The 26326-nt window shown below is 38.2% G+C and overlaps 1 protein-coding gene across 6 annotated transcripts in view; it reads right to left on the bottom strand.

Annotated features, from left to right (window-relative positions):
- SNTG1 (syntrophin gamma 1) overlaps window positions 1-26326 on the bottom strand; it is an 881864-nt gene that overhangs the window by 38606 nt on the left and 816932 nt on the right. For 5 of the 6 annotated variants that reach the window (XM_019428901.2, XM_019428905.2, XM_053896624.1 and 2 more), the window contains 2 exons: window positions 20259-20411; window positions 16262-16354 (listed from right to left, as the gene is read on the bottom strand). In XM_019428901.2, coding sequence (XP_019284446.2) covers window positions 16262-16354; window positions 20259-20411 — 246 coding nt within the window. Of the gene's footprint in view, window positions 1-10584; window positions 10649-16261; window positions 16355-20258; window positions 20412-26326 lie in introns of all 6 variants that reach the window. The other variant, XM_019428906.2, reaches the window with a different exon arrangement.

The raw sequence follows: 26326 nt of genomic DNA, 5'->3' as shown, positions 1-26326 counted from the left end.
CTCAAGACCTTTCCGATCAGGACAGAAAGTAAACCAAGATGCAGTGATAAGTTCTCTATAAAATACAAGCAGAATTTTGTCGGAAAAATGATCTAGCATGATGTCACAATAAAACTTTAAAAAATAGATGAAATTTTTGTCTCCAGTTTTTTATTATGGAAGATACATGTATACACACACACATATATATGCATATATATATTAATATACATATATATGTGAATATATATGTATATATACATTATATTCACAGTGTAATAATCACTAGCTGCCAACATGGAATGAGATGAGGATTATAAAGATCAGTAACCCCTCCTCTTTGATCACTTATTTTTGGTGCCCTCTTCTCCATATACTGACTTAGTTTCCATTATCAGTACGATATTAAGATCTTTTCCCTATTATATGGGGCGACTGGATGGCTCAGTAGACTAAGCGTCCAACTTCCACTCAGGTCATGATCTCACGGTTTGTGAGTTCCAGCCCCACATCGGTCTCTGTGCTGACAGAGCGGAGCCTGGAGCCTGCTTCGGATTCTGTGTCTCCCTCTGTCTCGTGTGCTCTGTCTCTTTCTCTTTCTCTCTCTCCAAGATAAATAAGCATTAAAAAAATAATTTTAAAAAATATTTTTTCCTATTATAATGTCTATATCTCAGAAAAGGTAATGCATTTTGGAGGCAATGTACTGAAATAAAGATAAATCCTGACCTAAGAGGCGTGAGTATTGAAATGTAACCCAAACTTTATTCCCTACTTATAAGTTACATGACCTGGGACAAGATTCTTAATTAATTGGAGTGTGAGTACATTCTGTCGTAAAGTAAAAGTAGCAATAGATCACTATCCTACTTAACGGGTGACTGTGATAATGGACGAGATGATAATGTGATGCAATTGCTTTGTAAATAGCAGGGTTGTCTTCCTATTAGTTAAAATTAGTTTAGTAGAGTTTTTGCAATAGAACAGTGGAATGTGGCAAATTTTGACGTGAGAAGACCTCCGAACACAGGTAGCAATAATCGTGATGATTCTGGGAGAATATGAAAGCAGAGGTGAGAACTTTCAGAAGACAAAGACTGCCTTCCGGACCCGTCTGTAGTCTTCTACGAAGAAAAAAAAAACCTTTATATTTAGTTTTAAAATTAAAAAGTTACTTGATCTTAAACACAAGTCACAAAGTACATTGCATTTTGAGAAAACATGTCCCAGTAAATGTCATAATGATTTCTCATTGCCATCAATGGTATTATATAGACTCCTGGTTCTAGTTCTATCGGGTCTGGAAAACATCCTCCCTCTCTGTCTGCTCCTATGACTTCCTTGTGTTTCTTCCTCTTATCTGCATAAAGCTTTGATGTGTCATGGCCCTAGAGTCAGAACAAAAGGGGGAGTGAATAATGAAGAATCACATGGAACTAGTGAGGATGGGGAGAATTTTTGACCGTGAGTGCCTAGACCCTTTCAGACACATGTTTATTCATTATTTTTCATTTGTTTCAAAACCTCTGAAATGACAATATTTTTTGTCATGCTGTGTAATGCTTCCATCCAACTCTGCCCCCTCAATAGGTGACACAGGCCCCTCCACAGATCCACACTCGACAGAGAAAGCCAGGCTCATCATTACACCACCCTCCTTTCCAGAGTACTGCTGTATTGAAATACTGGCTGATAGGGGAATATCACACCAGAGTGTTTTCCTGGTCAGCACAAATGGCACGTGCAGGGTCCCTGCTGATAAAGTTAGGGCACTTGGACAGGGGATCTAACAAGGACAACTTGTATCTGCAGGTGTTATGTGGTGAGAAGTATTCATTATTTCCCATTTGGTGTACTTCCTGCATGCTGCAACTTGTCTCCTGGTATCTGAGAAGACTAAAACTGTCAGGGAATTTGTCAGAGGGGTCAGTGGAAACTAGGAAATTCTAGATGGTAGTACATAAAAGATGCACGGGAAAAAAAAGATGAGTGGGGGGTCTGTAGGGTTTCTAGACAGCAATCTGAATAGATAGAGGTCTTACTTATTTTGTGATTGAAATTTTCCCCCCAACGAATTTCATAGCAGCTCCATTCTTACCATTTAGGTCTTCTAGAAATATTAATGCCTCCAAGAGTCTTTTCCTTTCAAAATATTAAACAGCCCTTCTGAGGTCTTCGTTTCACAATACCTTGCTGATTTCCTTCTTAGACCTAACTGTAGTCTGTGAGCATCCTGCAAGTAGTTGGTCTGAGTTTTACTTTTAACAGAGTAGCTGGTATGCAGGACACGATGGACCTAACTTTTGTGAAATACATGCATCAAGGCAGAATCAACGTTGAAGAAGAAACATCTTCCTTCTCTTCCCTCTTATGTGATTGTCATGGCATCGGAAAGTTGGGGAAAACCTACTCAAATGAGAATTTTATTTAAAAATGTGGAATTTCCAGTGTTAGAGCAGGCAACATTTTAACAACCAGAGATCAATAATGTCGCTGGATTTGGCAAGCCATGGTCTCTGTCTTATCCAGATAACTTTAACCAAAGGGCCCTATTTGGGGTTGGGAAATTCTTGCCACCAGCTGGAAGCTTCATCTGTTGAAATTGATGGAGATCAAGTGCAAAAGGGGTAAGAAAAAGAAAAAAGCAGAACAACAAAAAAAAAAAACAAAACCAAACACCACTAGCAATATATAAAGAAGTTTCTGAATATTTTCCAAGTGTGGAATTTGTCCCAAAGACTTCAGTATAAATAATCACAGACTAGATTTTCACTTGCCCAAGACTTTCCATGGATGAATGCTTCTACCTGCTCCTGGAGAAAAAGGTCAAACATGGTCAAGTACATTTGGTGAGGTTCATTAGCACAATAAAGTCTGAGGATATTTTCAGAAATGAAACTCACTTAACTTAGTTTAACCAGGTAGTTTTCCCCATGGAATACATTTAAAATAAAATGGCACTATAAAATAAAATGTTTAATGAATTTAAGTATTGAAATAAGAGATCCGAAATGCCTTCTTGATTTATTAAAACATTTGTTTTTGATAGTCAAAAACAGTGTTTAACTCAACATATTCTTTGATTACATGGGATGATAAATGTAAAATGTATGTGGCATTTTGAAGATATGCTTAAGTATTTTTAAGTGCCTAAAAGTTGCAAGTAAAGTTACTACATGCACGAAGAAAGAACAACACATCGAATCACAGCATTTTCAATATTGTAGTGATAATAAAGTCATTGAAGACAGTCAAAACAAAAAGCAAGTAGTATGAAAACATATAGTAAAATCTTAATGACCAAAGTATTATCACAATTAAAGATTATGAAAAAGAAACTCTGCAGAACAAAAATCATTTGCCTTTTAGATACTCTTTATAATTAATACATTTTTTTAAAACAGTGCAGGCAAACATAAATGCTAAAAACCTCTGGTCCAGTCCATTTGGGGTTTATAATTTAAGGTCATTGTTCTCAAACCAGCGTGTAATCCTTATAAAATGCACCTACAAATGATGACTGGACATGAAATGTGGCTCTATCATCAAGCAAAATATTTCACGTGAAGATAATGAGGCACGTAGCACGTAATCTATCATTCCTTCCTGACACTGAGTCACTTGATGGGTAAGCATGTGAACGGACCATAAGTAATATAAAAATACTTTGTTGAGTGCCTGGGGAGCATTCTACGTGTCTGTTGTTGTCCTTCCATGGACATACTATTACCATGAGCATAGAACTGTTCTAGGTAAGCTCTTTCATGCATTTCTTCTAATCCCTCCAGGAGTTATGCAATAGCTACAGTATTTCCACTTTCCAGGTCATACGATTAAAGAAACAGCATAAGCAATCATAATATTTCACAGCTAGTAAGTGGGAATCAAACCGAACTACGTCATTCTCCATGCTCCATATTCCTGCTTTTATCCCAAGCTGCATCTTTGATCTTCTATAATTATGTGGCTAACTGAAAAAATCATGGACCCAGTTATTGAGTATGACAAACTATAAATGAACTTTCACTACAAGTGCCTGACTCTTGTCTTAAAATAGAAGAGAGACCTAGAGCACCACCCGGTGTGAAACACTAAACCCAGGAAAGTACTGATTTTCTCAAACATAGTGTGCTAAGAAGGAAAGCTGGTGAAAGCAAGATGAAAGGGGCCAGCCAGATGTCCGAGGCTGGCTACTCCCCTCGCGTGCTTTTGGCTTCGTAATCTTGCTTGCCTCCTGCATTGGCCAACCGCCCCCGTAGCACAACTGATAAGTGCCCCCTCCCCTTTTTCTTTTTTTCTTTTGAGCCCCCGCAATCCCATCCATAACAAGAGGCCGACGCCAAGGCTCTGGGCTCAGCCTTTGGAGGTGACTCTGCTGGGTCGGCACCAGTGCAAAATAAACAGTATTTCCTGATTCCCCAAGGCATGTCACTTGTTTCTTCCTGGGCAGTGAGTATTTGCTGTAACATGTTCTGAGTCATTGTTTCTTCTTTACACTGCTTTGCTATTTTGAGGTGTTTTTCCCTGCCTCTACAAGTTGAAAGCTTTCTGTAAGCTACTCATCTGTTTAAGACCCATTGCTAGAATTGGCTTAGAGTTGGGGAATGTTAGTGATCTAAAGAACTTTCGACATTTGCATAATTCCTTGAGGGATACAACCAAGTGACTCAGCTTAGTGAATGAATTCCCATTTGTATAGCACCAAGAATGTCTTAGATGCAAAGTATTCAAAAATATAATTCAGTGGTTACATATAAATGAAAAATGAAGCTATGCACATGACAGTGAAAAACTTACATGTTGAACCAAAAAAGGCAAAACCATCTCAAACACAAACTTTCTTAGTCTCCATATCTGTTCACAGTTTACCAGCATTGATTTTTCATGCCCCACAGAAAAATCCCTCTTTAAAAGAACGGAAACAACTTCTACCTAAAAAGGTAATGTAAACATCATGTCACCTATCTTATGAGAAATAGAAGTAGAATATTTTACCAGATGGGGGGCAAAAACACCAGAAAGAACAACCTACATATATATTACAACAAAAAGGCTTTGAAAGCAGGATATAATTTGACTCTTCCTAGAACACCGAACACCTGGCCCTTGACATTTAATTCATGTTTGCCCACCAATAACCACACATACATTCTTTGTTTCCTTGCCAATTGTCTTGATGGGCCTTCAAGTTAGGCAGTAAATCAAACCTTCCACTCGGCCTTATTCCCATTTTGCATAAGTCTTCCACTTTGGCAAGAAGCCCAAGCATACGTATCGCCTCTTGCCTTCAATCTATCCACCCTCCCCAACCCTGAAATTAATTCACAACAACTTTTAATGTTTTCAAAGAGGCTCTTCCCTTCTCCTTTTTGTGGGTGTGCTAGCAATCATATTTGGTGGAAAACCAGAAGAAACGTCTTGAAAACTATTTTCCTTTACACACCTTTACACTTCCCATTTGTTCTCCATGTGTGTAAAATTTATCTTAATTAAATGTGTCTTGGGGCCTAATTACATTTTTACTTCAACGCCATACGAATGTTAAAATTTTATAAGTTTGAATGGTGATGACAGAGGGATAAAAAGAGCAAATTCGAAAGATCACAGAATTAGATGAAAGCTTATGCCTTTCACTTATTTCTTTAGGTGATATCATATTCATCGATATACTCATTACTAGTGGTTGAATTACTTCTGTGTCTTTGAACTGTGCTTGAGTCTGGATCAGAGATTACAGTTAATATCTCCACCCGACTTAATTGTAATACATTATGTTAAGTGCTGTGCTGGGGTACACCTACAATTCTCTGCTTTTCAAGAAAGGACATCAAAATCAGACGGGTGAAAGAAGGCTTTCTGGATGAAGATTCGCACTCGGGGGTGAATGTAAATTGTGGGGGTGTTATGTGTAAAAGCGTGGAATATGGCTGAGCCTCCAAATGCTGGGGGGGGGGGGGGGTGCGGGGGGGGGTAGGATGCAGGAGATAATGCTAGATTACAGGCAGAAACCAGAGCATTAAGAGGCTTCTATACTGTGCTAACAAGTATTGTCTAAAGGCAGTAGGAAGCCACTAAAGTAATTTAACAGGAGAAACTGGAGACATGGCTGAAATTACATTTTCGAAGTACCATTAATCTGGCAATTGTGTGAGAGATGGACCAAAGGGTGATACAAATCTATGTCTTTATAAGGCCCTCGCTTCTTGCCACAGTATCTGAAAGTACCCAGTTCCAGATGTGTTTTCATTTAACTGTAGATTTCTTGAGAGGAGGGACCGCATCCCTGGTTGGATACCTAGTGTCTACCTGTGGTCAAGGCAGAGTTAACGCATAAAAAGAGTCTGTCCAATAAATAAATCTAAAAGGACGATGTGGGTGATATTGCAGAAACCCAAGTGAGAAGGAATGACCCAACTCAGTTAGCAAACCTCATCTAGATTCATTCAGGAGGAGTTGTTGAGGAAGAGACAGGAGGGGAGAAGACAATTCAGGCTTCTTTTGATAACTAAGAATGGAATGCAGAAGAGTCATACCAAAATGGACAGCAAGTTCAGTGTTGGGCAGACTGTGTTGAGATGTGTTTAACATGCAGCCTTAGAGATCAAGACGTATACCTGAGCTGTAGTTAACAGCACAGAAATTCATTATCAGGCCAGCTGCCTAAATTAAAGACTGAGTAAAACAGCCCAATCAAGCTCAGAGTTAGTCTATCAAACATATTTTATTTAAATTTATTCCCCTCAAACGGACTCTACCTACAGGGAAATCTAGGGAGAAGTAAAAACAATTTAAAAACCAGAAAACGTGTTTTTAAAATTCAGACTTTGTGAGTCACTTTAGAATAGCTTAAAGTCATCAACTGATATACAGAGTACTTATTTTAATCACATCCATGAAAAATGCTACAAAAGACTAATCAAAATATATGTGAGAAAGAATGCGCTAACATGTTTCCACCTATACGTGGACATGATGTGGCTATTTGTTATTATTTTAATTTTTTTTTTTAACATTTATTTATTTTTGAGACAGAGAGAGACAGAGCATGAACGGGGGAGGGTCAGAGAGAGAGGGAGACACAGAATCCGAAACGGGCTCCAGGCTCTGAGCAGTCAGCACAGAGCCCGATGCGGGGCCTGAACTCACATACCGCGAGATCGTGACCTGAGCCGAAGTCGGACACCTAACCAACTGAGCCACCCAGGCGCCCCGCTATTTGTTATTATTAACATACTGATTTTCTTTTGAGAAACCTAGTATGTCATGTGCATAATAAGAACTGGTAAGAAATTTTGGTCTTGTGGGTATGAATTTCTCAGATCCTTAGGGTTTTGGTTTGTTATTGTTGTTGTTTTCTGGCAACATAATAAAATTCAGCCATCCTCTGAGTTCATATTACCAACCCTCTATGCAAATCAACTCTTTTCTAGTTGTTTCTTTTTAACATGTCTGCACAATCAGCTGCCAGCTCAACGGATAGTAACAGCTATAGAGAGAAAAAGAAATGAGTTCCCCGAGATGTCGCATCCAAGCCACTGTGTCTGTGCCGTGTAATCAGCATTTCTGTTTCGTCTCCAGGTTGACTGCAAGTTCCTCCTCTGACAGAGATGAAGCACGTTATTAAAGACCTGCTAAATTAATACATGAGTATCGGCGTATCTTTATTTTTGAGGCAACACCATCCTTCACATTAACTAATTTGATTTCTAAAATTTAATTATGAACTTTATTGGTATGAATCCATTATTTGTTTTTTCTCTCCCTGAGCCTGATAAAAAAAAAATCCCAAAATTCAAAGACATTTGTATTTCTAGAAATTGACGGCTTACCTCTTTTTCAGGTTTATTAAGTTTCTTAAAATTCTAGTTCTGATAGTTTCCTTTTGACTCAAACGTCAAAGGCATCACTTGGGAAACTACTGCATTCATTAAAGTGGCCACATAATGAATTACCCTGGGATGCACCGTCTTCTTTTTTTGCACGGCAACATTTCCATTTAGGTAAAAAGACCATACAATTTGGCAAGCAGTTGAAAAGAGTCGGAATTACATATGAGGGCATGTGTGAATGTAAAGTTTTGAACGGGTCTACACAGGGTGGGATATATGGGGGATCCCAGTTTTAGAGCCTGATGAGTTTGGAATAATTTCATATCTCAGTTGATTGGTAAATGAAACCTGCCTGCCAGAAATGTGTTTGTATTAGAGACCAAGAAGTCTCTTGGGATAGAAGGCATTCTGAGATGAGTAAAACCAGTTGCGCAGCATTGCAGGGTATAGGGGAAAGCCATCAGAAGTACACCCTGGAATTTTAAGTTTCCGATACAGTATTTATAGTATCTGGATCCTATGGTATATCACACTACACGGGAGGGTGTTTTCCCAAGAAACTTAGAAAAGTCACTTAACTAATGGAAAAGTAAGATAGCATCCTTCTCATTTTTACAATGAACATAGTAACTCCTCGGTGACTTCTCCAGAGCTACTTTCACGAAAATAATGCAACAGATGTCCTGCAAATCCGCTCCTTTTCCAGTATATTTCTTTTTTCCCACGCCCTAGCTCAGGTCAGAAACTCTGGTGTTGTACTTAGCTATATCTTCTCTCCCTAAGCACTCCTGTGTATCCTTATTATGAATTCTCGGCCACTCTGCATTCTCAAAGCCTAGTCTACACCTCCTCTAACCCTTTCCCTCCCAACCTCAGCTCGTCTTTGTCTCCAAAGCACCACAAGGGGGCCGGAGTCATCATGGCTTGCCTCGTGTTACTAAGACAAGTTCTTAGTGGCTTTCCACGGCCCTTGGTGCTCCGAGCATCTCATGCCCCGTCTGCCTCATCCCCGTAGCCAGGATTATTGCAGTGTACCTCTGAGGTGCTCTCCCACCGTGGCCCCGGGGGGACCTGCCCTTTAACTTGGTCGCAGCCTCGCGCTTCGGCCAGAGGGATTTTGTGATTGCCCCGGCAGCAGGGGCATGCTCCGGTTGGTTCTCCTTCTCCCCACCACCCCAAGTGCAGACTGGCAAAGGAGCCCTGTGCAGATCGCTCGCCCGATCCCACACAAACGCGTGAGAAAACAGAGGAAAAACAAAATTACGGCTGTCGTCGTGAGTCTGTGGCCGTAGTTAACCGCCGGGAGTGCCAGATCTTTGCTGTAAAGAGCATGGCTCCTTACGGGGCGGGGGGGGCCTAGCCACTTTTGACCACGGCTCTCATGCTCTCACTCTCCTGCTCCTGCCCTCTGGTCCTGCCCATCATCTGACCTCTCAGGGTGTTCACACATGCTGCTTCATCTGCCTCCACCCTGGGCCTGGCTAGCCACTCATGACCTAGGAATTTCGGGGCAAAATGTAATTTTCTCCAAGTGCCACCCATGGGCCCTTAACCTAGTTACATGCCACCCTGAAGTCCTTTCGCTGAGAACCACGACCCTCAGGATTACTCGCTTAATGTCAATCTTCTCCTTCTCCAGAACAAAGACCTTCATGAAAGCAGAGACCCACAAGGACTGGATTGTAGCAGACAAACGTGTTGATTGATCCAGAATTCGAAAAACACCGTGGCGTGTTGGGGATGGCAGCACGGGAAGGAGCAAGGTGTGGTCGGTGCGGGTGCCCTGCCGTCCTCACAACTACCCGGCCGTGGGAAAGAAACGTAGGCGGACACCTCTTACGCAACCCTCACTATGCAACCCTCCCCATATCCATTCATGCAAACTTTGCAATGATCATATGGAAAAGATGTCATTCGCATTTCTATTCTAGAAAGTAGGCTAGAGCATTTATGCGATTTGCAAAGGTCCTGAAGGTGTTAAGGGCCAGGGGACAGAGGCAGCTCATTAATGAGTTCTGAGAAATCTGAAAGAGAAGGGGGGGAAACATGATGGATTCCTGGGATTAGATGAAAAGACAGGATCTATGGTTGAGACAAAACCCACCGAAAGATGGGCTGGTCGGATTAATGCTTGAGGACGTCAGAATCTATACTTCATATTTGACAGTTTACCATGTCTTTCTTTTTCAAAAACCTATCTCACTTACTTTTAGAATAATGCTGCAAGACAGACGCATAGCTATTACTATTATTCCCATATCCTATGTGGTAGTTTCAGAGGTTAATACATTATAGTAAAAAATTCCATAAAAACCAAAACTGATGATTGAAGAAAAGACAATCTAAGATAGAATGAGAAAATTTTAAGGCAGATATTCTTAATAATGAAAAAAAATTTTCCAGAAAAAAATAAAATATATCAAAAGGCCCAGAAAGGAATTAGAATTTAAAAATTTTAAGAGGCTGAGGAAGAGGGGGGGAAAGATAGAAAATGGAAAAAGTATATAAAGCATATTAGCCAAAGAATTTTTTACTCTTACCTGCTTTTGTTCTTTATATACTTTGAATTATAAATACAGGCAATAAAGCATGTATTAGTTTCCACATTACCTTATAATGTCCTTATATTGCAAGAAATGAATAAAAAAAATCCAGGATTTTACTATTCTGTTACATTTAGCTGATATACTGGCATGAAAACTTGGGTTAATATTTGTCTTTCAAACATTTTACTTTAGGGCTATCTTTGAAATGCTTGAGGGTTAAAAAAAATTACCTGATGGATTGTTTCCCTAAATGTCTGAGTTTGTTTTGCAATAAATGCAATGTTCTTCATTCTCCTAAAAGCAAAGAAGAAATAATTTATCTGAAGAAGAATGTAAAAATTCCATGAAATAGAATTTGATGTCTTTGTCCATGTTTGGGGGCTATAAGTTACACAACTGGAGAAGAAAAATGACTGAAAAATATTGTAAAAAGGAAAAATGCTAAGGTTTATGTGAAAATCATTGTAACTATATCATAACTTATGTATATTTAAGATTGAGGTTTATATGAAAATCATTGTAACCACATCATAACATATGTATATTTAAGATTCCCACTTATGTAGGAGACATTTCTAGAAAACATTCATTTAAATAATTTCAAACTTTCTTTTTGGATTTTTAGTGTCAACCTTTGATGTGAAATAGTTGAAATATTATAGGAAAAAATAGCATAAAATAAAAGAAATAAAGTTGAATTTCCATTTTGAGAGGTTCAACCTATGGGATTCATATGATAGTTACGTTATAATTATTAAACGCTTTTTAGGAAAAGTCAAACATACAAGGAAATGTGTGTGTGCATGAAGATCCTCAATCTTTAGGAGAAACAGTAGCTCAAAGCTCCTAATAATTAATGACCTTCAACTTACCCAGCCCATATCAAAGACTCTTGAAAATGAAAAGTGTAAATATAGGTCATGTCAACTTCCTTTCAAATTTTACCCTAAACACTGTAGAAATCAGTGTCTACTTAAAGTTATAAATGGATTAAGTAGATTAAGATACTTCATGAATCAGTATGTTAACGATGAATTTAACTCTGAAGCACAATTATTTCAGGAGACAAAGTCCTCTAATTTTATACAGAACATCTCAAAACCATGAAGGATGTGATTTCAGTTAGGGTGACGTTGTCTTTTACTCCACAGAATATAAGTTCCTAAAATGCAGTTCACTGTGCACATGTATGGGTTTTACAAATTTCCTCCAGATAATGTTTCCAATCTATAATCAATGAAAATTAGTATTGAGTACAAAAGAAAACATAAAATCACTATAGTAGCTTCTAACATATGACAGTCAATTCTTCAAAAATGTTACCTTTTTATTTCATAATTATCTGCATAGATCTCTTAGCCAATCATTATTTCAAAAATGTTTTTAATATGCTGTTAGTACTGACTCCTAGACATCCTGTGGTAGAGAAGCCTTTTAAGTATGTTATCCTAGAATTTCTCAAGGTCAACTATTAAAGCATGTTTTAAAAAACTATCAGCAACAATTTTAGGGAACTAATGGCTTCGGGGACTGTCCGGAAAACAGTAATATGAGTAATATTGTCTTTTACTTTTCCCGCGGGGTAAGAGTCAGGATTTACAGTGTCGCACACATTGCAATGGACATTTACATGGGATGAGCTCCAATTATAGCCAATGGAGGCTTCGAGGTTGGCTTATACCATGGGCTGCAACACAAGGGCAGAGGGGGAGGTCTGAGGTGTAGGATCCAATACCTTCAACTTCATTTTAACCATTAGAGCTAAGTGCTATCTGACACAGATAAAACTAACCCTTCCTCATTTTTTTTATTTTTACAAAATTTCCTGGTTAAAAAGAAAAGTTTGAAAGTTGTTCTTCTAAATTATCAAGGGGAAGCAAAAATTAATTCCATTAATGCCCTGTGATTCAGTCTTGCCTCCATCCAATCAATGCCATCTGGATACCTCCGCTAAAATGAGCTTTCCATAGTTAAAATCAGATTTTGGTGAAACATCTTGGACCGTCATCAGGGGACCCGGTTTCCACCTCTAGCATTTTCTCCATTTCCTTCCTTGTAACTTATCTTTCATGATATTGAACATCTCTTCTGTGCATACACTGATCATTTTCACCCTCAACTTGTAACAGCGTGTTTGACCTTGTTTACCATGCATGCTGTTTTCTCTGGAACGTCATAGGGTGGGGGATGCCCAGAGGAGGACAGATTTTGAGAATTTGGAATCTCGGATTGCCCAGGTTTTCTCCATCTCAGTCGTCCACTGCTCTACTGGGTTTGTGCTGCCAACACTTCTGATCATTTCCTTCCTGTGTCTCAAACCCTTCAAAGGTCCTTCTGTTCTTACAATCAGATGTAAATTCTTTACTACGATGCCTTTCATAATCTGGTTCTTGGCTACCTGAAACTTGATCTCTCGTCTCGTCTGACCTCAAATTCAATGTTCTTCCTTACAGATTTGTCTGGATGATTTTACCCTTGGTGTCTCAATATCTAGAAAGCTTTCCTAGAGCACCCAAGACTGATATTTATATCCTCCTGTTATCTTTCAATAGACAGTAAGTATCCAGTTAACCACTTAATGTTACTACTAAGGGCTCTGTTTGTATAGGAAATTCATTAATGGATACAAATGATTAATGCATATGTGCATGTTTAAAGGGATATAATGGCAACAAATCTATACTTTTAGCTATGGGAACCATATTAGTATTGCAACATCATATTTTGACATAGTAGTGAGAAAACCTTGTCTAACACTGAAAAGGCTACATTTTAATAAGGAGGAAGATTACAGAGAACAACCTGAGCTGTTATATGGCAATAAGTTTCTAAGAGGGACTCTCCCCAGCAACACTAAGGGAAACAAAAGAATGTATAACCTCCTATCATGTTGCCAATGTAAACGGAAGTATGGGGAGTACTATACTATTCAGTGTGTTTTGTACCGTCTGGAAACTCCAGGGAGAAGGTTTTCCCCAGGGACATTCATGCCCAAGGGACAAGCAGTGAGAATGAGCTTGACATTCCCAGACCTCACTGCTTCCAAACCCGTAGCAGTCTAGGGTAGACGAAGGTCACGGTGACTCTATTCTCTTACTATGAGAATCTCTGATCCAGTCTTCTAACGAATTTTTTCAATGCTGTTTATTTTATTTAAAAAAAATGTCATGTAAGAAATGATAAGTATGGTTGCTTTTTTTATGTATTAATGCAGCAAATGTCCCCTTTGCCCCTGTACTAACAATGTGGAACTTGCTCCACACGGAGCTCAATTAACCGCTTAGAACACCGTCCTTCCCTTTCCTGGTATCTGTGCTTTATCATAAGACCTTTGGTTTGCTTCCACTGTCACTGCAAGGCTGAGCAAGATGTAGAAAAAATGTGAACAGCTAGAGGGTATCAGTAGTATTGTTGTCATGGCCTTCTCGAACCCAAACATTTAAAAAATCTGCTGGACATATACTCTTAAGGATTTTTTCCACAGGCATATCAAGTAGAGAAAATAACTTAACATCATTTAATTATTTTAATAAACTACTGGAACAAACACGTTTTAATGACGATGTAACAATTATCCTTCTTTTTTTTTTCTTTTTGTATTTAAAAATAACTTTGGGGCTCATTCCATGGAGGGAGGCCACCTTCCTGCAGTAAGGCCAGCCCAGTGCTTTGTCAGGACTCTCCTGGCTTATGTCTGCTGTCCTGACATAATTGTGAATAGCTCCCTATTGCTGTGCAAGTGTCACAGTTTCTGCGATGAATACTCTGCTCATCATAAGCAGACAGACTCTTTCCCTCCCTCCCAATTCTCAGATGGCCTTGAAGTTCAGAACTTCTGGTAACAGTCAGAAAATGGAAAGAGGGTGATTACTACTCCCCAAAGCCTTTGGTTTTTCCTGCATCAAGCTTGCACTGAGTAAAATCTCATTCTTACTAGATTGTGTGCCCTAGATGGCATCATGACAATTCCTTTATGCTCTCGACTCCTCATTCCTTCCCACGCGGGAATACCTTGACATGTGTAGAAACACATGGATTTTCTCCCTTACCACACCAAGAGACCCTTAGTGGACCTTGACGTGGACTTGGATTATACTAGCCTTAAAGAAAAAAGTCGAAACAGATTCAGGCTTTCAGATATGTGTTCAGATGGATTTGATTTCCTTCCCTCTCATTTACAAGGTGTGAGACTTTCACCTTCCTCATAAGAGTTTAGGGACAATTGTGGCTATAATATTTTCTTTGTAAAATCACACTTGAGCTTTTTTTTGAACTTTAATCATTTTTAAAGTTATTTATTACATTAGTTTAATACTTCTGAATTTGAGTAATAATTAAATCAGTAAATGTGTTAAATTAATTTAATACTCGGGAGCCTACCCCGAGTTGAAGATTTTATTCAAAAGAAAATCTTTAGTCACAGGAGAAGTTCATGGCAGCCTCATCTGAGAGCCATCAAAAGAGCCATGGCGGGGCGCCTGGGTGGCTCAGTTGGTTGGGCGTCTGACTTGGCTCAGGTCATGATCTCACGGTTCGTGGGTTCGAGTCCCACGTCAGGCTCTGTGCTGACAGCTGGGAGCCTGGAGCCTGCTTCCGATTCTGTGTCTCCCTCTCTCCCCGCCCCTCCCCTGCTCATGCTCTGTCTCTGTCTCTCAAAAATAAATAAATGTTAAAAAAAAAAAGTTAAAAAGTAAAATAAAAAGAGCCACAGCACCTACAGTTCCATAATTAGAAAAGTAACCTTTCGGCATTAGGCAAAGGCAACGCCCGGACAGTGAAATCTGACCAGCGTGGGTATACTACTTATTTTCACTCTGTCAAAAAAAAAAATTGGCTGTCCTTAAATAGTGTGAGCTGTGTGACAATCTAGATCGCCGGGTCCTGAAAAATCCTAAGAAGTCCATACACCCACCTGCACCATACTTGGCTTGGGCTACTGGACTGCAGCACGGACCCCCATCTTCCCCAAGGTCCAAATCTTCCCACTTTCCAAGTGTTGCCTTCCTCACACATGTACATCACTGTCTTGTTTTCTTTACATCTGTTTCTTGAAATTCTGTACACCCATTAATTTTTAGGTAAAATACAAGTTTCCCAGGAGCAGATTACTCATGAATCCTTAAAATGATCGGGAAGGAATATATCGGTTTACTTCTTAGGCCATACTTTGATAAAGGAAGAAGTGGAGGGGACCTTAGAAATTGATGTGTCATGAGAGGGAAAAGATGTCCTCTGTGGGGAGGGGGGGGTTCCCCTCCTGGGGACCACAGTCCTAGGGACTCTAGCACTGGGAAAAGATTAGTGGTGGGTAAGGGGTCAGTTGTGTTTTCTTTAAAGAAAGAAAGATCCTTTGTGGAAAAGGCACCCAATTAGACAATACAAGACCTTGCTAAGTCAAGACAGGGTGACAAGCATTTTCTCCCTGGCTAGAAACTCTAACCCCCCAAATTCCTCCACACTATGATTCTAACATGTTAGCTATAAAACTAAACTAAAAAAAGGTTTTCCCCATTTGGATATTGGAGATGTTGATGTAGAAAAATCATAAAGAAACACTTTGTTTAAAAAAGTTGTGTCTGGGGGAAAAATTTCCCCTCAAGGGCTATATCTTTAGTAAGAAGAATATATATAATATATACTATAAAATATGATGTATATGTATTATACATGTATATCCACTTTATATAGTTATAATGTTTTCTGGAAACATGTTTGTCTTATTAAATTCACACTTGTTTCTCTATAACCAGAATAAAGCATGATTTATCTTCTATGAACAAAAATGAGGATCTTAAACAAGATTCATGGCAATCAATTAAAATACTGACAGGAGTTGGAGGTCATTTCAATCATTCTTAGATTACAATGCCTGCAGCACATTTCTTGGAGCTGACTTGAGCACATTACCTTTGTTGCACCATCAAAGCAGATAAATCCTGTGCTAAAGTCAATCGTGAGTCCCATTAGATGACTTTCTAGCACACATGCATACGTCTTGCACTAGACAGAACAGAAAACACTGTTACTTTTCATGTGATTGACCCAGTACCATTATTAATAGCCAGCATTCATCAAAGACTCTTTGACAGCTCCTATAATAAGTGGTTTATACGATAGCTAACGTAGTATCAGCAATAACTGTACGAGGAGCATAGTATTATTGACATCGTAGTGTTAATAAAACTGAAGCCGAACAGCTTTTCACCTGCCAAGGGGCACGCGGGGCCGAGTTTCCAATCCTGTGCTATCTGAACATGCTTTTACCTAGGGCTGCACTGACACCCTTTGCCATATCGGCAATAAAGCCGGTATAAAAGTGTTTAGGTGTAGGCAAGATTACGTTACGTTGCTTACATTCTAAAGCTAAACATCATTGCATTTTCATTAAGCCAAAAGTGAATTATTAAAGGTTAAGGTATTAATTCAATTGTTGGCCTACCAATTTCTTGGATATTATTAAAGCAGAACTCGCAGGCACATGAACACAGATTCAGGAACCAAGGCGAAACGTGTAAGAACATCATTATCTTAAGAGTCTGTCATATAATGTTCATCCATGTGGTACAAGCTATTTCCCAAAGACATTCACCCCTTGTTTCTTATTTGTATAAACCTACTGATTCTTCCAAAATCACCAGGACTTTTTACACGAATATGAGATTAAATTATAATGTTACTTATATAAATATTTTGGAAGATGAATAAAATAAAGATACTGAAATTTAACAGTAACAAATATGAAATGAAAACTTGGAACTTATGTGCCACAGGATGCATTTTTATGTCCAGAGGCCACCTTTATTTTCATTTAATTACAAACTGTACTGGGATGTTCAAATGAAGAAAACTACTCATAATTCACAAACAAGGAGGAAGAGAGAAAAGAAGAGAGAGACAGAAACCTATCTCAAGCAAATTTTCAATACCAATATTTACATGATATTTGTTTTATAATACTGTATATAAAAGTATATTAAATGAATCATATTCTGACGATGAAGATGGCTAAATGCATCAAGTTGACTTCACCAAAAATCTATATTCATAGCTTTAAGTCCAATTTGCATAGGAAAGCTACAACTATGCCAATTATTCCTTCACAGTTGAATTTTTCAAAAACCAGCTCAGAAAACAAACTTAATGGGCCTTGTAAGTTCAGTTTTGGGTGTAATTTTGTTTAATGCATGGGCATCTTCCGTGCTTATATCCACCCATCACCACTTCTTTAAAACTACTATCAATATTAAGAAATGTTTGGGGCACCTGCGTGGCTCAGTCGGTTAAGCGTCCCACTTCAGTTCAGGTCATGATCTCACGGTTCCTGAGTTCGAGCCCCATGTGGGGCTCTGTGGGGACAGCTCGGAGGCTGGAGCCTGCTTCAGATCTGTGTCTCCTTCTCTCTCTGCCCCTCCCCTGCTCATGCTCTGTCTCTCTCTCTCTCTCTCTCTCTCTCTCAAAAATAAACATTTAAAAAATCTTTAAAAAGAAATGTTCAAGGCTATCTCATTCCCTCTAATTTAGACATAATTGTTCTCTATTTTCAATTGCTATAAAAGAATACGTCAGGTGAAAACACCTTCAGTACAGAACATGAAAATTTATCTCATTAAGTTCAAAATTACAAATAGAATCAATTCATCAATAACCATTAATTTGAAACAGATATATAAATTGAAACTCGCTAAAGTTTAATTCTATAATTTATAATCTTTAATAAATATATATAATGAATATAATGAATGTTTTAAAAACATAACACTTGATTTATTGTTTAATTTCTATTTATTTTATAATGAAAATTGAATTATAGTTAGAAAAAAATGGAAAACTATACTTTTCAGGGATAATTTGCAACATTTGAAAGATTTTTACACAATTATATATTATTACACAATATTTGAACATATATCACACATAAAATATTTTTTAATATGTCCTTTTGGACGACAGCTAAATGTCTATACCTGGATAAAACATGTAATAATAATTAAAGAAAATCAATTTTGTGAGTCACATGCTCTTTCATTAAAAGTTCTATTTTAAGGGCACCTGAGCATCTAACTCTTGATTTCAGCTCAGGTCATGATCTCAGGATCATGGGATAGAGCGCTATTTGGGGGCTAACAAAAGCTAACAAGGTGCTAATTTTTTTTTTTTTGAATGTTTATTCATTTTTGAGAGAGGAGAGAGGGAGAGAGTGGGGGAGGGGCAGAGAGAGAGAGGGAGAAGAATCCAAAGCAGGCTCCAGGCTCTAAGCTGTCATCACAGAGCCCAATGCAGGGCTCGAACTCAGGAACCATGAGATCATGACCTGAGCTGAAGTGGGACTCTCAACCAACTGAGCCACCCAGGCGTTTCAAAGCATTAAATATTTTACTTTTCACTTGCTATGTGCAAGCGAATGGTATTGTGAGACGGTGCAAAGAAATGCATTGCTCAGGACATTACCTTAGAGAATATGCAGCCCGGAACCAAAAAAAAAAAAAAAAAACCAACAAAACAACAGTATTAAATTACATCAAAACATCATAATGTTATCTCATTTCTAAACACCAGGGGACTTAAAATGAAATCTTGAATTGAGACCATTAGATAGATAACGTCCACGTAGTTGTTTGCAAGTGAAGTGTAATATTCTGGGAAAATGACAATTAGGGAAGCTTAAAAGTATCATTATGAATAACAAAAACGTCCACTCCTATTCGACCAACATATTTTAGTGCTCAAAATGGTCTTAGGTGTTGATACTTGAAATAAAATAATGTAGAAGGTTTTTCATCTTTCCGTTTTTGATATTGAACTATGTATTGAATTGAGGTTCTATATAGCTAACTTATTTAAACAATATTCCTCAGTTACATTAATATTTTAAGAGACATGCAGATCAGCAGAGCTGTTAGAAAGGGTCAAGTGAGCAATGAAACAAGTGAAATTTGAGTCTTCCCCCTGTCCTTTTCCCCTGATTGTCATGTCACACTAGTGCAAACTGTTATGTTCAATATAGAGGGTTATAGTCAGAAATAAAGGAAATTAATACATGTTACAGATCAGCTCAACGTGTTGCAAAAATATGCAACCAAGTCGCCTAATATAGGCAAGCATTCCAGGAGAGTCAGTGCCATATTCTCATCATTAGAGATTTGTTTTTGAAATTAAGTGTCCGTGTGTCTGTTTAGGTCCTGGCTCTATGGGCCCATTTGCATGTGGCAAGCACATCACAATTGCTCAGTTTTGACCTTGGTTTCTGTCAGACCTCAGCCACAGGACCCGTATTTGGGAGCCTCTTCTATCTCATGGTGCCATGAATTGTAGGGGCCGAAGGCTCTATGAAGTTTGATCTAGATATAACTTCACACTTAAGAAATACAGCTTAATAAATATCTGCTGAATACTTGTGATGTACAAAAGGCACTGTATCCAGTTGGTAAATGAATAAAATAATCCCAAGCAACCTGTAAGTTAGTGTGGGGAATGGCAAGCATACATCGCCCCAATACAAGATAGAGTGTGAGCAGACCTAGGAAAACAGACAAGCACACACACAGAAAAGTGATATTGGTGTGCACGTGTGGGACGGGTTTGAACGGGACTGTTGTGGGAATAGCGGTAATGAGCAGAACGGGCTGGAAATCAGGAAAATCTTCACGATGACGTGACCTCTGAAAACATGTCTCAAATTCCCTGTGTGGTTTTGAAGGGTGGAGATGAAGGAAATTATTTCTAGAAAGAAAGAGCATTGGGAGTGAATGAAACCATTCAGGCTAACGGTCACGATGGGAGAAGAGGAGGTGGCTTTGTCAAAAATTAAGGAAAGTCACAGCATTTTCTATTTGAGATTTAAACTCTAGGGGAGCAGTCATTCATTGTTGGGAGGCACAGGTCCTAACATTTCCCAGGCTCTCACCTGTATCCGTTCCACTTCCAGAAAGGTTGCTGTTTGGAAGGCTCGTTCCCACTGGGCGAGGTCAGAGTCCAACTCCACGGAGAAGTAGAGGTCTTCTCCAGACTCAGACTGCACAGTGAAGCAGTGTTTCCGCTGGTCCAGCAGGTCACTGTCCTGATGGAAACCTGGAGTTACACAGGCTGGCATACATCAATCCATATTGCTGACATGGCCATACCTCGAATCAGTGTTGACTAATGCACGGTGGAGATGCCCAGGTCATACGGATGACACTACATCTTCCTTAAAAATGGTCATAGCAGGGGCGCCTGGGTGGCTCAGTCGGTTAAGCGTCCGACTTCGGCTCAGGTCATGATCGCGCAATCTGAGAGTTCGAGCCCCACATCGGGGTCTGTGCTGACAGCTCAGAGCCTGGAGCTTGCTTCCGATTCTGTGTCTCCCTCTCTCTGCCCCTCCCCTACTCATGCTCTGTCTCTCTCTCCCTCTCTGTCAAAAATAAATAAACTTTAAAAATGGTCATAGCAGCCTAAACTCCACACCTCAAAGTCCACAACTAATGTATTTCTCCTCGTTATCAACACTGAAGCATCGCATGAAACAGAAGTGAGGATGGCTGGCTTCTATGCTTACCAGCAACATAACTTGCAAAGCATTTAACACATGAGTTCAGTTTAGACTGTACGAAGTGATGACACACAACCCTCTTTTCTTTTTCCCTTACAGAGCTTTCGAGACGATGAAGTTAATGCTTATCGGTAGGTTTGCAAATTTAAGAAAGGCTAGCAAGCAGGACTTTTTCTGTTGAGTTGATTTCTTTAGCCCTTAAAGCCACATGACCATATCTACACGAGAAACGGAAACAATGAGTCTAGGTTGTCTAAAAAAAATGGATCGCTTTTAAAAAATACATATTTACCTTACTTATGTAACTATATTTTATTAAGTCAAGAAGACTGATGTGGCACAGTCTTGTTAGACGTTTTCAACTGTGTTCACCTATCTATGTGTATGTCAGTTTCAGAGATATTAAAAGAAAATGCGGCTAAGAATTGATGAAATAGGGTAATCCCAAGCAACATGTCAGATACGGCCTCTGAATTACATGTGGAGTGTGCTGAAAATGGCCAAAGCGTAGTCACTGGGGTCTTTCACCATTTCTTATACATAACTATATAAAGGTATCATTAAACACTCACAAATGTAGAAGGAATTCTCTGCTCTGGCAAGTGTTTTCAAACTAATAACTACCTTATCAGTAAACTCAGTTTTCTTTTTTTTCCTATTTGGATGCTTAAAATATGAGAGGAGAGTGAATGAACAGCAGTTGCTTCTGGTTGTAGAATTTAGCTTTGATAACTGCTGCCAGCAGATGCTCAGAAGCTTAAAGAAAGTTACATTCTCTTTGTATTTACTGATTTTCTTATACTATCTTAAGGTGAAAAAAAATGAAAACATATCTTCAAAAACATAGTCCAGTGATAAGCTATTGTAAGGTACTTTTTTTTTTTCCCCATCATTCGGCGTTTACGATGTCTACTGGAGTGACAAAGACAGATATTAAGTAAATTACAAGTAAATAGGTCGGGACGGATCCTTATAAGTGCTGTTATGGAGAGTAGGAATGCAGTTCACACCAAAATGGATTGGTGAGTCAGGAAAATATCCTCTAGGATGTAAATTTTAGGCAGTGGCTGAAAGACACGTGGAAGATTGAGGTAGATGGGCGGGAAGAGGCCCTTAACCAAGGTATTGGCAAGGTGTGGTGTTGGCACGTGCATTGAAGCAACAGCTTCAACGGCATTCCAGAAATCCAGACAGCAGGTGAAAGAGAGGTCGAGAGCCATTGCTGAGACAGGTCATGAATTCTGGACTTTAACGTAAGTGTAATGACAAGCTACCATGTTTAAAAAAAATAGCAAATCCTTTATTTATGTTGTAAATATTTCAACTTCTATATTACTTATTTAATTGGCAACATTGGCACAAAAACTGTAACCAAATACCGCAGGATTTCTGGAAACCTTGCCAATTTTATGGCTTATTCAAGAGGTCTTAACTTTCTTTGTCATATAAAATTGTAACCTAAAATAATCAGTGTCATTAAGAGCCAGAAAACTGTTGACATTTCTCCTTCTCCTACGTTGCCATGAAATCTTAAAATAACCTTCATTTAAGATTTTTCTGTTTTCTTGGCAGCTTAACTACTTTACTCTTTGAAAACTTGGTTTAGCATCTCTTATTAAATTGACCCAGCGCTAGAGCTCTCAAAGACAGAGAGTTCTCTGTTCGACTCTGCAAATAGAAGTTCAACATCTGGGGACACTTGCGGTCATTGGTTATTGCTATTTATAAGGCACTCCTCACATGCTGACTTACACTACAGCCCCTGTGGGCACCCAGGCACTCAGGTCTCACAGTTTCCTGAGGGAGACAAATATATAAAAATAATAAAAAGCATCATGACAGTGCTACGTAGCTAAAGTGCTTAAGGAACTGGAATGGGAGCAATAAATCATTCTTGAAAGTGGGAAGGAGAAAGTTTTGTTCCGGGAAGAATGTCTCATCATCAAGGACTTAGAGATCCATGCAAGGGCAATCCGTTGCAAGCCTGAATGGTCTCGGGTCCTCCTGTTAAGACATCCGTTCAAATGACCGCCTGCGCTGTGAGAACCCCCCTGGAAGGTCTGAGGTAAGCAAGAGGCGGAATCCGCTGCTTTCGATAGAGAAGAGCAAGAGAGGCAGAAGATGGAAAGAGGAACATACGCATATAAATCTTAGCATTGTTTCTGACATAGGGTAGTTCTGAATTAACATTAGAAATTTCTATTACTAGTGCTGATACTCAATAAAGTGAATATATATGCTGTTCCCTAATCTCTACTTCTTTCATTTGCTCTCTGTACGCTCTCTGTTTATCTTTGGTCAGGGTGAGTTTGGCCCCAGTAGAAACAGTAGCCTCCATGATATTTCTTGCTCATTGGAAAGTGTCATTTAACGAATGGTAATAAAATAATAGCTACACAAATCATGGACACTATTTTTGTGCATTGGTCTCATTTACGACTTCTCCGGAAGTACCCCCTCATTTTTTAGATTTATTCCAAGTCTTCTGGACACTTTCTGCTCACTAATCACCAAATGCTGTCCTTCTTACGGTTTGTCTCAGGTTCACAAAACAATATTACACAGAAACAACACCTTACAGATATGTTTGCTATTAATGTAGATGCTTTTCTAAGACATTCAGTGGTCAGTGGTATAACCAAAGTGTTTTTTTTACTAAAAAGAAAAGCAAACTATGTTTTTAGAATAATAATTATTAAGACGGTAGACATAGCTAGCCATAAACTTTCTATTGTATTTTTAAAAAATTTTTTTATGTGTATTTATTCTTGAGAAAGAGAGTGAGTCACAGTGTAAGCAGGGAAGGGCAGAGAGAGAGGGAGACACAGAATCTGAAGGAGGCTCCAGGCCCTGAGGTGTCAGCTCAGAGCCCGACGCAGGGCTAGAACTCACAAACTGAGAGATCGTGACCTGAGCCGAAGTTGGACGCTTAACTGACTAGGCCACCTAGGCATCCTAACTTTCTATCGTATTTAAAACCTGTAAGATTAAAGGCAGAAGAAAGGTGCCAAAAATCAGTGCGTTATCCCTATGGCAAAATTTCTCCATCTATCAATATGGTTTCTTCTCTCCTTCATGCTATAATCATTTCATCCAATACTTGCTAATATGGCAAGTTACTTGTTTCACACTTTTCCAGTTAGACTCATCATTGCTCTAATAATAGATTTTTTTTCTTCAAGTTAATGACATTTGTGGAATTGAAAATAGAAATGAAAAAAGAATAGGCAGACGAAGGATGGCTATTTTTGCATTACTATATTAAATATAAATGAATTTATAAACTATGTGACTTAATATGTTTTTGACTGCTATGTTTGCTACTGCTTCCTTTACTTGGACTTATAGTGAATCAGAAAATCATTCAATCATCAGGCGTGAGTATTTAAAACAAACAAAAATGTAATTTTTAATGAAACAAGAAGAGTAGGCCCAGAAAGGGCTTTTCAGCTACAAATAATAATTTCTAATTTTTTGTGACTATTCTAATATCTAAAAGTGAGAACGAAAAACATACCTTCGGAATTAAATTTTGCCAATTGATTTTAAATTAGACTTTCAAGAATGATTGATTCCCTAAAGGCACTTATTAAATCTACATAATAAAATCTACATATAACAACTATCTAAATCTGATAGTTTTAATAACATTACAATACTATTTTCATTTTTTTAAGCTTATTTATTAGAGAGAGAGAGAGAGAGAGAGAGAGAGAGAGAGAGCAAGTGCTCGGACTGGGGAGGGGCAGAGAGAGAGAGGAGGATTCTAGGCAGGCTCCGTGCTGTCAGCATAGAGCCCGATGCAGGACTTGATCTCACTAACCCGTGAAACCTGAGCTGGACAGTCAAGAGTTGGACACTTAACCAACTGAGCCACCCAGACGCCCCAATACCATTTTCATTTTTATGACAGTATTATTCTTAACATTGCTGTGCAGTGAAAATTTTTATATAAATCAAAATATTGTTAGGAATATTTTCCTTTATTGGATTTTGTAAAAAAGGAAGTTGGAAACTTCACTCGCAATATTGTAATTCTGATTCTATATATTCCAGAAGAAAAATGACATTTGCGTATTATTTAGTCAATATGACCAATATGGAAAAATAACTTTGTTTTAAGTTATAGTAACAATAATTACATAACTTTCATTTTCTTTATGTAGGAATACATCAGAAGTAAGTGAAGGTAATATACGTGAATTTAAATATTTCCATTTTTTATGGCTATGTCAGATACCACATATAAAAACTTACTTTTCTATTAAAATATCACCTAATATCAGGCAGAGTAATTATTTTGAACACCACCTATCCTTTTATTATTACTTATATATTCACAGGTGAATCTCATGATCCGAAAAAGTACTGAAGTTGAACTTCTGAAAAAAGTAATTGAAGTTAGTATTTACAATTGTTAGTTTTAAAATGATTTAAAATAAAACTCAAGATGTTTTAGACACCAAAAATCAAACCAGGTGAACATTCTCTCTCTATGTATACATGTATATGTGTATATATATGTGTATATATATATATATGTATGTATATATATATATATATATATATATATATATACCAATTCATTTTTTTTTTATTTTAGTTGCATTATCTGGCAAAAGAAGGAATAAAACTTTAAATTTCCTTACTCTTCTTAGGCAATTGGAATTGCTGATATAAATGGACATAATAACAAATTTCAGGAAAAAAACCCCACAATGCATAGTCTTCATGTACTCTCTAAATTAATCTGTATAATAATCCATCAAAATAGGCTACCAGCCTTATTCCCCTGAGGAAGGAGCTAGGTCTTAGACATACTGGTCACTCCCCCCAGTTTTAACCTGTTTGGACTTAGGGATTATGATTTCATCAGTTTGGGAGTTAGCTCAAACATGAATGTCAATTTTACCACTTCTTTTCACCTCCCTGAGAATCAGCTCAGGCATTTTAAAAAGATGATAATACCTGCTTCAAGGTTCCTGTGAAGGTTAAATGAGTTGATACATGTATATCGCTTAGGAAAGTAATGGGCACATATTATATTAAGTACTCCATAATATCATTAATATCACATAATATCACTAATAATCACAATATTAGCCATCACTAATGTTAACTATTACTAAAAATCTGGAATAGATCAGACCCAGATCTTATGTACACTCTAATATACACACACTCACATGTACACACACACACACACATACACACACACACACACGCACACATATTTCTCTGTAATACAGTGTAATATTGCTATGACACAAGGTTAGATATATAAGTAGAGTCAGGAAGGCTTCGTTTTCTAGCAAAATTAACTACCATATTCATACTGAGAGGGAAACATGTTTGCCAGAATTGTTTATTATATAGGCAAATGTGAGTCACCGTTCTCTAGACACGTGTGTGTGCTGTATGTATATGTGCCCATACAGGTGTGT

The sequence above is a fragment of the Panthera pardus genome, unplaced genomic scaffold, assembly GCF_024362965.1.
Source record: "Panthera pardus isolate Hobbes unplaced genomic scaffold, ASM2436296v1 HiC_scaffold_7, whole genome shotgun sequence".
In the NCBI taxonomy this organism is placed as follows: domain Eukaryota; kingdom Metazoa; phylum Chordata; class Mammalia; order Carnivora; family Felidae; genus Panthera; species Panthera pardus.
The sequence above is the reverse complement of the archived record's forward strand: the minus strand, read 5'-3'. Positions and strand labels throughout refer to the sequence as shown.